This window comes from Meriones unguiculatus, chromosome 2, assembly GCF_030254825.1.
Source record: "Meriones unguiculatus strain TT.TT164.6M chromosome 2, Bangor_MerUng_6.1, whole genome shotgun sequence".
NCBI classification, from domain to species: Eukaryota; Metazoa; Chordata; class Mammalia; order Rodentia; family Muridae; genus Meriones; species Meriones unguiculatus.
The window spans coordinates 51,347,733-51,359,591 of record NC_083350.1 but is presented as its reverse complement, the minus strand read 5'-3'; the positions used below and the strand labels follow the sequence as shown (position 1 = coordinate 51,359,591).

At 49.7% G+C, this 11,859-nt stretch overlaps 1 protein-coding gene across 1 annotated transcript; it reads right to left on the bottom strand.

The window, feature by feature from the left end:
* Positions 1-1,033: 1,033 nt before the first annotated feature.
* Positions 1,034-11,659, bottom strand: Hbegf (heparin binding EGF like growth factor). Its single transcript, XM_021651717.2, has 6 exons — positions 11,347-11,659; positions 10,960-11,133; positions 8,180-8,357; positions 3,452-3,607; positions 2,692-2,782; positions 1,034-2,413 (listed from the first exon to the last, which is right to left on the bottom strand). The coding sequence occupies exons 1-5, from the start codon at positions 11,390-11,392 to the stop codon at positions 2,710-2,712; spliced, it is 627 nt and encodes a 208-aa protein (XP_021507392.1). The 5' UTR covers positions 11,393-11,659; the 3' UTR covers positions 1,034-2,413; positions 2,692-2,709.
* Between the last annotated feature and the right edge of the window lie 200 nt (positions 11,660-11,859).

Genomic DNA, 11,859 nt, shown 5'->3' with positions numbered 1-11,859 from the left:
TCTCTGTGTGGTGATTTGAGTATTCAGCTGGTTTAGGAATAACCGTTGCTTAACTAAAAGATAAATCAACAGGAAATATATATCCAACAACAACCCCCCACCATGGAGCTGTGAATACTGAGAACAGTGTCCATAAACATGTCTAACACTGAGACAGCTTAGAAAATTCCAATGTTTCCAGCACTTGGGAGGCAGATCATAGAGTTCAAAGCTAGCTTGGTCTACAGAGTGAGTTTCAATTCAGCCAGACCTACACAGAGAAACCCTGACTTAAAAAAGCAACTAATTAACAAAAAAACAAAACGCAAACAAACCAGACGGGGGGGGGGGGGAGAGGGGGAAGGGAGAGAGAAAGAGAGAAGAAAAGAAAGAAAAAGAAAATTCCTGTGTTAAACAAGTTCCCAGTTAAAGCAAGCAGAATAGGGCAGGGGAATGGCTCAGTGAGTGAAGTTGTTTTATATGTACATAAGAGGACCTTGGTTTGTATCCCCCGTGCCCATATAAAAGCCAATACACTGGCATGTGTCTGAAATTCCAGACCCTGGATAGTAAAAGGCAGACATAGGATAATCCCTGAAGCTCATTGGCACACTAGCCTAGCCGTAATGAACCGATGAGCTCAGTGAGAGACTGTTTCAAAAAATAAGAAGAGCAAACAGGACATGGTAGCTCACATGCCTTTAATCTCATCCCTTAAGAGGCAGAGATAGGCAGATCTCTTGAGTTCTAAGCTATGTAGTGAGACTTTGTCTAAATAAGATAATAATAATAAAAATAATAAAATAAATAATAAAGGAGAGCAATTGTGAAAGACACCCAAAGTCAAGCTCTGGCCCGCACACTCATGTATATAAAAACCAAACAAACAAGTCAGGTGTGGTGGTACAAGCCTTTTCTCCTAGCACTCAGGTGACAAGGCTGACAGATCTGAATTCAAGACCAGCTTGGTCTACATAGAGAGTTCCAGGATAGCCAGGATTCAACAGTGATACCCTAAACAAACAAACAAGCCAAACCAAAACTAAGCAGACCATGGAGTAAGGGTTATCTTTATTTGGATCACAAAGTATAAATATGAACCAGGTTTTGGAAATATAGGTTGTAACAGTTCAGAAATGGCACCGGAAACTTCCACAGGGACTGTGACAGCAGACACAGTTTGCTTACCCAAAACCTTCCCCACCACCAACTTTCTTTGTAGTGACCGATAGGTAATCAACTACCGAGATAGTCGACTCCAACATTCCCTGTCCCTCCTCAGCCTTTTTCTTCACTAACACCTTTTCCAAACTGTCCTCTGCTTTACCAGCCCCTGCACGGAGTAGCACCAGAAGAATGGCAGGAGTAAGGGAGACATCTTGACACAAGGGAGAGTGGGACAGGGTGATGGAGGACAAGGGACCAGGAAACTGCAGGCATGGACACCCAACCTCTTTTGAGGTTTGAAAGGGAGAGGACTCAGGCAAACACCAATATCTATTACACGTCGACGTCAGCACCTTGGGCTTTCGAAACACAAACAGCAGACAAAAATCACCTAGGCGAGACTGCAGTCCAACTCATGGAGTGGCTCTACCCAAATCAATCCCTGCATTCTGACCATACACAACCCCCGCTGGGATACTCTGCTCGTGGGATAGCTTCTGAAATGTAGACAGACAATAAATTACTATAGATGGGCTATAGAGCAAACGGCAGCGTGGCGCTGAGCCAGGCTGTAGAGCTGCAAAGAGGTGGGCCAGAATATGGCCAAAGTAACAGTCTAGGCACTTGAAATATTATTGTTAGATTGTTAAAAACTAAATAAATTAACATACATAGGATAAAATAAATATATAATTTAAGAGGCATTTTACAAACAAATAACAGAAAAAAAAATAGTTGTTATGTTTCCTCTCTGGGTAGAAGTCCCAAAATTCAGAGTTCTTGGGCTTGTGGTATTTCACAGTTAGCTCATCAAATCCAGCGTGCTGGAGGGTCCAAACAGCAGATCCCTTGTGGCTACTTGGCCACATGGCTTCCAACTCTGTTGCTCTCTCCCAGTCCATAAATCGCTCATCATTCCTCTCATTTTTTTTTTTTTTTTCAGTCAGAAACCCTGGAGCACATGAAAACTAGCTGGCACTTCAATCCAGAAGCTAAGTGTTTCAACAAGCCAGGGGGTCAGTGGAGGAGAATCAGAAAGACCTGAATGGCCCTCTCGCCTCTGCTTCCTTCTGATCCGGATCCCAGTGGGCATAGTCTGTTTGGCACTTGGAGGCTCTGATATTTTTGCAGAGCGATTACGGGAGGCCCAGTCAGAGTAGCAACTGGGAATGAAGAAGCAGGTCTTCATGGCTGCCTTTGAAGTACTGTCCCTCTGTAGATCTTGTAATGAACCACTGTCTCAGAGGTAGCCATCCCCTGAAGGTTTCTGAAGCACAAGAGGGAGGCAATTAACGCTGGGTCCAATCTTGTGAAATGCAAAAAGCATTAGGAGGGGGTTCTGGGGGTGTCACAACCTTGTAAGCTAACCAGAGAAGCCTCACCAAGTCTCTGGAAACAATTCTACACGGGAGCTCTGACCCCACAGTAGTAACCCAGCCCCTGCAACCCCTGACCAAGAGAACTCAGCAATCACTGAAACAGACCCAAGACCCACCCATGCCTTGGCCTGTCCATTGCTGCCCAGGGCAAAGGATGGACCATTACCTTGCATGCAGGTCCTCCTCAGTGGGAAGTCGCCATGCCCAGCTTCACCTTTTCTTCATTTTCCACATCATAACCTCCTCGCCTATGGTACCTGAGGGAGATAAGGGTTGTGAGGAAATGACAAAGTGCAGGTCCCACAGCCAGCCCTCTGAAGGAACTCCCACCCCACGATGGCTATTTCTTGGAAAAGCCCAGAAGGTAAGGCAACTCATGAGTCTTTAGCCAAAGTTCAGCTTCCCTGAGGGGTTCCTGTCTCCACCAGCAGATAATTTACATATTTGTGTATATTTATATATATGTATGTATATATACTAAATGTATATGCATGTTTTTAGAGACAGCGCCTCATCACCCAGCATTTTCTATGTAGTCCAGGCTGGCCTCATACTAGGTATGTACCCATCACCCCTAACTTTTTTTATTTGGTCCTCAAAATATCCTTATAGACTCACTGAAAGATTACCATCAATAATATTACCCATGCCTTTACTACCAAAACATACACCAATTCTGGGAGAAAGAAACGTCCTTAGAGGTTTCTCCGTGGGTGAGTCACCAGGCCACAGAGGGAGGAAATGAACCTGTAAGGCCTGGAAATAGGCACCCTGGGCTCTACATGCTGTGTCAGGCAAAACAGATTCTAGAAAGTACACAGTAACAAACCCAAGATCTAGGGATATGAAAAGAGGCTCTGAGTCCTACGAGGTGAAGGAAATAAGTGGTTCCCAAGACAAGTCTGCAAAGGGCCCCCAACACTCACCTAAACATGAGAAGTCCCACTATGACAAGCAGACAGACAGAGGACAACACTACAGCCACCACAGCCAAAACTGTAGTGTGGTCATATGTATATAGGGGATTCTCCACTGGTAGGGTCAGCCCATGACACCTCGCTCCATGGTAACCAGGGTGGCAGCTAGAATAACAAGAAGAAGATAGAGTTAACGGCGCCTGCGTCCATCCGCTCTGCCCCTCTCTTCACCCGCCCTGCCCCCAGAGTCCTGCTTCAGGCGGGGAAAAAGTGAAGGAGGAGCTGAAGGTCTCAGTTTAGATGTATTCCACATGGGTCTAATCTATTACATCTGTCCTAAGGTGTTCTGCTTAAGCCACTTAAGAGGACTTGGGCATAAGGGCTGATGGATTGAGTTGAGGGGGATTCGGTATCACTCCCTCTAGAGAGGCCCTTCGACATTCTGACCCAGAAATAAACCCAGCCTTGCCCATCAGCGCATCCAGCATGCAGCCCCTCCCCACCGCTGCTCAGCCTATTAATAGGCCCTGTCCCTTTGCCAGGAATCATTTTTCTCATTTCCTTCATTTAACTCCTAGCTCCCAACCTGGGAGCTAAACGGCAGCCTTTGGCCTCGGAATGCCAGGCTCTCAGGCCTCCTTCATCCCAGGACAAAGCAAACAAACCAAGATAACATCTCCCTGCCCAGCCACCCTGTAACAGCATGAAAGAATGTCAGAAACAATCCCTGGGCTCTTCTCACTCGAGAAACAAATCATGTGACAACCGCCTCCTCGAACACAAAGCATTTCCTTAGAGCTCTTAGGAAGACTGCTGAAGAAACACATTCACATCCCTTCCTTTGAGCATCCCTGAGATCCTTTGATGTAGGAGGAGCCCCACGCTGCAGAAAGGTGGCGCGGCTTCCCAAGGTCACGCAGCAGGGCAGCAGCAGCAGCAGCAGCAGCAGCAGCATGGGCATGGACCCTCTAACTTTGTTCAGACATACTCCACAACTGCTCACCCAGCAGCTGGGGCAGGAGGTAGGCCTGTCAGTTTGGGGATGTTAGGCCAGTAGCTGCTGAAGGAGGCACAGAGAACTGGGTGGTCCTCTGTTCTGAACTGCACCTTCTCTGGGAGGAGGTTGTGCACCTGGAGCCTCAGAGTCAGGATGAAGCCCTCCTTCCTGCTGGCAGGGCCCTGGGAGGCTCCGGGGAGCCCTGGCAAAGGGGTCAAGTGGAGTGGCACTACATCCCTTAGCACTGCCCTGCACCTACGCCTGGACACAAAGCACCTTAAAGGTAGGTCAGGTCCGCAAAGGACAGGATATGCTCCTTACCTGGCCTCCTCAGCATCTCTGGCCCCTGAGTCAGAGTCAGAAAAAATACATCCCTACCCTACCACGACCTAAAGAGAGCTCCTGGGAGGGTCCCTGGAAAATCATGTGTGTGCAGAGATAAGGGGTCACAGAGACTAAGGGATTTGTCAAGTCTCATAACTAGGAAGCAGCAAGGCCAAGGTCAGAAGCCCCTACAATTCCATCCACTCTGAGCAACGCAGGTAACCCTAAGAAAACATATCATGGTAGACCTTTGTTATTTGCTATTTATTGCTAAGGCTTTGAATAATAATCAATAACAATAATGTGGTAGCAATAAATAGCAAATAACAAAGGCCTACCATGAGCTACTCTGCATTAACTGTTTCACGAGGATTATTTTCTTTGGTCTTTGGTGCCGAGGCTTGAACTTGGTGCCGAGGCTTGAACTTGGGGCCAAGGCTTGAACTCGGGCCTTTTGATAACATTTAACATTTGAAGTCTGACCGCTTGTGAAGGAGAAGTTACCATTCCCATTTTGAAGAAATCAAGGCTTAACTCCTGCTAAGTAACATGCCAAGGTTACAAAGTTAGTGAGTACTAGAGCCCTGGATTTAACCCAGCAGTCTGGATGACTTCAGCAACTATGCTATGCCAGGAGACGGAAGCTGAATTTGAATCTGTTTTGCACTTCCAAACCATCATTTCAAACCCCACAGGTAGTTACTCAGATGGTAGAAATAAAACTTGGCCTCAGAGTCCTGCAATTCAGTTATATAATCCTTCCAACCACCTCTGTCCTGAGTCAAAAGGATAATAATGTAAGTGTGCTAATATTACCCACTTCTCCCTCCCTTCAAAGCCTGGCTTCCCCAGGGAAGGAGGAGGGTTGAGTACATTCAAAGCATCCCTGGATGCAGGGCAAGATCATGTGTCTCGCCCCAAGCCAACACACACATCCATCAAACTAGGACATATTTCTCCTCTCCATGTCTGTGACCCACTTCAGAACTTGCAAGACAACAGGAGCTCCTCCTGGAGTCCAGAAATATCTTCTACATAATCATATATGTCTCCATAGCTTCCCCGGGAGGTGGAGGGAGCATCATTTGATAGAGAAGATGAGAATAAGTGAGTTCCAGACTGGTTCTGCTATTTCTAGCCAGGTGATCTTGGGCAAGACACATTACTTTTCTAAGCTTTGGTTTCCTCATGTCAAATCAGAGAGATAAGAAAAGCCTGCCTCACTGGGGCATCATGAAAGGCCCAGGCCCCACTCATGTGAGTCATGATACAATGCATGAGAGGCTCAAGCCCCGTGGAGTCTGAAGAAGGGGTCCTCTGCTTGTGAGCAGTGCACACAGTGAAACTCCAGGCCTCCTCTATCCCAGCCGAGTCCTTCCCAACCCAGCTACCCTCAAGTTTGCTGCAGCCACAGGAAACTTTGCAACCAATTTCTGGGTCAGCAGCCAGTCAGAAGCTCAAGAAAACTGCTCTTTGAGGGTGACTTCTGGCTGGTGACACAGAAGGATTTTCCTGTCCCTGGGGGCTGTCAGAGGCTGGTTTAGAAAGCCAGCTCGCCTCAAGTTCACCACAGCAGCCTGGACACACCCTAGCTGGCAGTTTCTGGGTCTAAAGTAGAGGAGAAGCCACAAGAAGGGACACAGATGTAGGTGCACAGATGTTATGCTGCCGCAAACCAGGAGCTCTGTGTCAGAGAACCTACCCTAGGCAGCCTGCTTATGAAGCTGATACAGTAATGGACAAGTGAAATCCTCACGAGTGTCTGGGTACAAAAGCTGCTCCCGTGAAATTCTGCTCAATTCTATAAGGACAGATATAGAGGAGGAAAGCTAACATGCAGTGTGTCCTAGGAGCATGAAAAGCATGCTGGGATAGGAGTGAGACCCCCCATCTTCTTCCCACGAATTTATTTAGCTGTTGATGTCATGCAAATAACTTCCTACTCGCTCTCTGTGGGTTCCTCATTTTTGGAGTAGAGAAAGTTCTGCCCTCCCAGCAGAGGCCTTTTTGGAAATCTCAAAAGACCCATCTCTTTTCATCCCTTCACAGTGTACAGCACCAAGTAAGTACTCACCATGCCTGCTGGGCTGAATTTGATTTAAACGTAAACAATTCAGATTTCAAAGAAACAATACCAATATGATTATTATCACTAGAGCCACTGGGAAGGTGGCCTTAAGCACACTTGTTGTGTTCTCTGAGCTTAGGAGGCCTGGGGAGCCCTGCTTCTCGGCAGATCAATAAAAGCTCTGCACATCCATTCACCAAAACACCCCGAGCCACAAACATCCTGAACCAGTGTGGCTAGACGGACTCCTGACTCTCACCCGTCTTGACTGCCCTCAGAGTCACTTTCTCCACTCTGAGTTGATGATGCCATTTTACACATTTAAGACAAACATTTCCTGTCCTGTCCTGGGACATTGGGAAGGAGCAGACAGAGACTCTGCCTTTTTTTTTTTTTTCGGTTTCTCGAGACAGGGCTTCTCTGTGTAGCCCTGGCTATTCTGAAACTCACTCTGTAGACCAGGTTGGCTGTTCACTCACAGAGATCCGCCTGCCTCAGCCTCCCTAGTGCTGGGGATTAAAAGAGTGTGCCGCCACAACCACGCAGTTGTTTCTGCCATTCTTAAGTCTCTCCAATACAGCAAGCTCCTGCCTGTGACATTACAGGAAAGGACACGCTGACTGTGAAGGGGGGAAGCAACGAGTCTGTCTGCCAACTGGCAAATAAAGAGTCCAAGGACCTATGCTAGTCACAGGAGGAGGAGACACAATACAGAGTTTTGACAGAGTGGGAGCAACTCGAACTGTCCAGTCTCCTATGCAGAGTCACGGGGTTCCAACAGTCTGTCTCTCTCCTGACAGGGAAGAAGGGGGGTGAAAAAAGCGGGGCTTCAAGTCACTCTACATGCTCCTTCCCCTCCGTGTAGTCCTGCCATGCCTTAGAATCAAGGCACACCTGTTCACTCACGGGCACACACTTGAGCACATGCTCCTGCATGGCATGTAACTTAAGGCACCTCATGTTAACTAGGAACCCACTCTGCCATGTTTCCTATCCGCTCTCCTTTCCAGAGAAGGGCCCAAGGCAGGAATGAAGGACCTCCTTCACAAGCGCCAGCCCTCCTAGACACATGCTCATTTATGGTTATGCAGGAGGAAATGTCCTGAAGCTTGAAGGAGCGTCACAAACCCATGGCACAGGAAATTGCATCCTTTTTGGAGGTGGTGGTGGTGGCGGCGGCAGCGGCGGGGACTTCCGCTGACTAAAAATATGTCCCTTCCTTTGAACTTCCTCCCAGGGGTTGAAAAGAAACTGGGTGAAATTATGAATTCAAGGAACAGTGACAAAGAGAAAGATCATGTGACTGGCAGTGTGAGGATGAGATTCCTTCTGGGAACGGAGCACTTACTGGCAAGAGGGAGTCCGGAGATCCTTCAGGTACCGACATTCCCCATGGATGCAGAAGTCCTTGTATTTCTTAAGACATGGGTCTCTCTTCTTTCCTAATCCCTTGCCTTTCTTCTTTTTTCTCCCATTCTTTTCTTTGCTTGGCGTGGCTAGCGCTTGTGGCTTGGAGGAGAAATCCACTGCAGAAAAAAGGTACTGGTTCAGCCTTTCTACTCTTTGAAAAAGCATCTCCAGATGTAAGCCAGGCTAACCTGAGACTCTCATGCCGCCCACACCATCGTTAGAAACATGGGATTACAGTCGGGTACTTTTGAGGATGCACACTTTCTTTTTTTTTTTTTTTTCTGGATTTTTGAGACAGTGTTTCTCTGTGTAACCCTGGCTGTCCTGGACTCACTTTCTAGACCATGCTGGCCTTGAACTCACAGAGATCCACCTCTGCCTCCTTGAGTGCTGGGATTACAGATGTGCACATCTGGTGCACGCACTCTTTGACCCCACCTGCAGTCAGGGGTCTGGGAAAGCTCTTTAAGAACCAGCAGAAAGAGGAAACTTGAAGAGGAAATAGAGGTCAGGGTAGATCCCAAGGAAGAAGAACCTCATTCTAAGAAAGCCAGAGTAACTGCAGCTCCAGGCACAGAGCTGCGAGCCTTGCAGTCGTGTTTTCCCTGCTTTCTACCCCGTCTCCGATGGCCCTGCATCTACCTGATTCTATTGAAGCCTTCAGTCAGCCTCATTTCCTGATCCCCTACTCAGTGACCCACTTGCAGGAAGATATGTCACAGACAAAAATTGCTTTGGGAGAAGGAACTTGGCTGTTTTGGGATAGGAAGTTTCTAAATGAAGAGTGTCTATTAGATTTGGAACATCCCTTCTGGAGTTCCCATTGGGAACAGGGAACAAGATGGGTGCAGAACCTAGCTCTGAAACAGCCAGTGGGGCCAGCCCTGATTTAAAGGACTTTACTTTTTTGAGTTTGGGCAAAATATCTGCCCCTCCCTGTGCCCTTTAACAATTTATTCACTTTTTCAAACATCCAATTAGGGTTATCCTCAAATGTCCTATTTACAGCTGGGATAAGGTGGGGGTTACACTATGTACAAGGAACTGTCCACCATGACAACTCCCCTCTTCTTCCCAGGCTGCAGGTATTGGGGGGAAAACAACTTGCATCCAGCTTGGACTGGCCACTAGCCCAGGAGTCTGATGCCAGCCTTCCCCCTCCCTGAATCCAATAGTCTAAAAGTGCTTACTGTCCACAGCTATAGCCTGACTCTGGCAGAAAGGTGAACATGACAGGTTAGATTAGGGACATAGAACCCCTAAGAGAGATGAGACTTCAACAATGCCAGGGCATTTTTCAAGATGAAAACAGTAAAATCCCCAAAGGTAGGAACTTGCCCCAGGGTAGTGCAGGATTAGGAGGAGAACTGGGGTGTCTAGTCCTATTCCAGGCTCCTTCAGAGCGCACATAAGGTGATGCCCGTGGCCAGAGGAAGCCAGTTATCAGGACTTCAGGGAAAGCAAAGGAGGAGGACCCGAGGCTATTAGAGAGAGAGGCAGAATAAGATTGACAAGCTAGGCTCCTGCTGAAAAGAGTGAGTCAGGTTGGCAGAGGTATGAGGAGCAGCCATGTGGGTGGGGGGTGAGTCACAGCCATGCCCAGCCCTACCCAGTCTAAGAGAGAGAGAGCCAGGAGAGTCTGGACTGCTCAGGACATGGATGACCCCAAGGAGCCACTTTTGAGAGGATGAAGTGTGGGATCCCAGCCTCAGTTTTGGAGCAGACTCTCGAGGAAGCAGAGAAAGTACCTAGGGAAGCCTTGGGTGAGGATCGGGCAGGCAGGCTGAGCAGCAGGTGGGGCTGAACAGGTGTGTTTCTCCAACCAAACATAGTCATTCCGGGGGCCCACAGGGCTTAGAGCTGGCTCCACCTCTGAGAATCACTGCAAGGGGCCAGAGGCAGGGAGGCCCTTGGGCTCCAGACTTGGCCCAGTCCCCCTGTTCTGTTCAGCCCCAGATACAGGTTATAGGATCACACATAGCTCTTTCCTCTTGGAGTCTCCTTGGATATTCTATAAGTGGCCAGAGAGTCTACAAGTCTCAGACCCACCGCATTTCAAAATAGCCTTCTAGGGCCCCAACACGCACCATTCATAGCCAGCTGCAGGGGTGCTGGCCTCATCTACCAAGGCCAGGAGTTCCTAACTGCCTGGAGGCAGGAGGATGAAGGAGACTATCACTGCACACTTTCAATGTTCCCACCCATCATCTCGTTTTATATATAATCATCACATATCCAGTCACAATCAGATACCAGATAGGACTTGCACCTCCCATCCCCCCTCCTTTTTTTTTTTTTTTTTTTTTTGCATAGACACTGTAGAGAAAGCATCGTGATCATGGCTTCCTCCTACCGTCTAGCTTACCTCAGAGGACAACCTGCCTCTTTCAGTTTGCTCCAAAGTATAAAGAAGTAGGAATCCACACCAGGTGAGTGAGGACACGAATGATAGCATTATATTCCAGGATCCCCAACACCAATCAGGCCACAAGCTTTTCCTTGAAATATGTCATAAACATCCCTTCAGCCCCCAGCGCAGGGGCGGGAGTAAAAGTATAAATCTTAGACCTGTGTGTTTTGTTTTATTTCAGAGCTGAGGACCGAACCCAGAGCCTTGCGCGTTAGCTAGGCAAACGCTCTACCACTGAGCTAAATCCCCAGCCTTGCGCACGCTTTATCTTCAACCAGCATCTAAGGTTAGGCGGCCTCCACACCCACCTCTGAAAATGTCCAGGTCTGTCTTATCCAAGTCCTGGACTTCCTGAGTGCGATCGCCTCCCGTGGGTAACAGCTGGTGTGTGGATCCAGTAGGAGGGTCAGGGTTGCTGGTTGCTGCCGCCAGACCTCTCCGAAGCCGCTCCAGACTCTCACCGGTCACCAACGCGGACAACACTGGACCAGGGAAGAGAGGAGGCCTCATCAGACCCTTCGCCTGCACCCCGCCTTCACCATGCCACCGAGGTCCACGCCCGCCCTCCAAGGCCGCACGGGCCCCGCCAAGTGGCTCGCTGGAGGGGGTGGGGGTGGGGTCGCCGCAGCGACCTTCCCACGTGTCCCCCGCACGGCGCCCACCCCACCCCCGACCTCGGAGACATCAGCTCTCACCTGCGGCCAGAAAGAGCTTCAGCGCCACCGACGGCAGCGGCTTCATGGTCCCGAGCCTGGCGGGGAAGGAGAGGCAGCGATCACTTTGGATGCGGCGGCCGCTGGACGCTTGCACTCGGGGGCCAGGCAGCGAGGGGCAGCGAGATTCCACCGGGCGCTGCCCGCCTCCCGGGGAGATCCTGCCTGGGAACCTTGCGACCGAGGCGCGTCCGTCTGTTCGCGGTCCGTCCGCGCGCCCACTCCAGCCCTTGACCGTCCGTCAGGCCAACCAGCCGCTCGCCGCGTGCAGCTCCCTGGGCCGACTGAGCGTTCGCTGGCAGCGCGCGGCCGGGAATAAGGCTCCGGGGAAGCAGCGGGAGCCCCGCCCCACCCGGCACCGCCCCCTCCCCTCCCCCTCCCGCGCCGGGAAGCCCGTCCGGCTGGAGGCGCCCGACGCGCTGCCCCGGACTAGGCGATCGCGGCGGGAGGACCGGGAGGTGCTCGCATTTTTGGGACCAGGCCAAAGCAGCCGGA

What these genes read in the sequence shown, in the direction of transcription:
- Hbegf (XM_021651717.2), bottom strand. Translation starts at nt 11,392, where the DNA reads ATGAAGCCGCTGCCGTCGGTGGCGCTGAAGCTCTTTCTGGCCGCAG. An exon ending in CTCCGGACTCCCTCTTGCCA is followed by an intron (nt 3,608 to 8,179) that starts GTAAGTGCTCCG and finishes TTGTTATTCTAG; the next exon opens with CTGCCACCCTGGTTACCATG. An exon ending in GTGGGACTTCTCATGTTTAG is followed by an intron (nt 2,783 to 3,451) that starts GTGAGTGTTGGG and finishes TATCTCCCTCAG; the next exon opens with GTACCATAGGCGAGGAGGTT.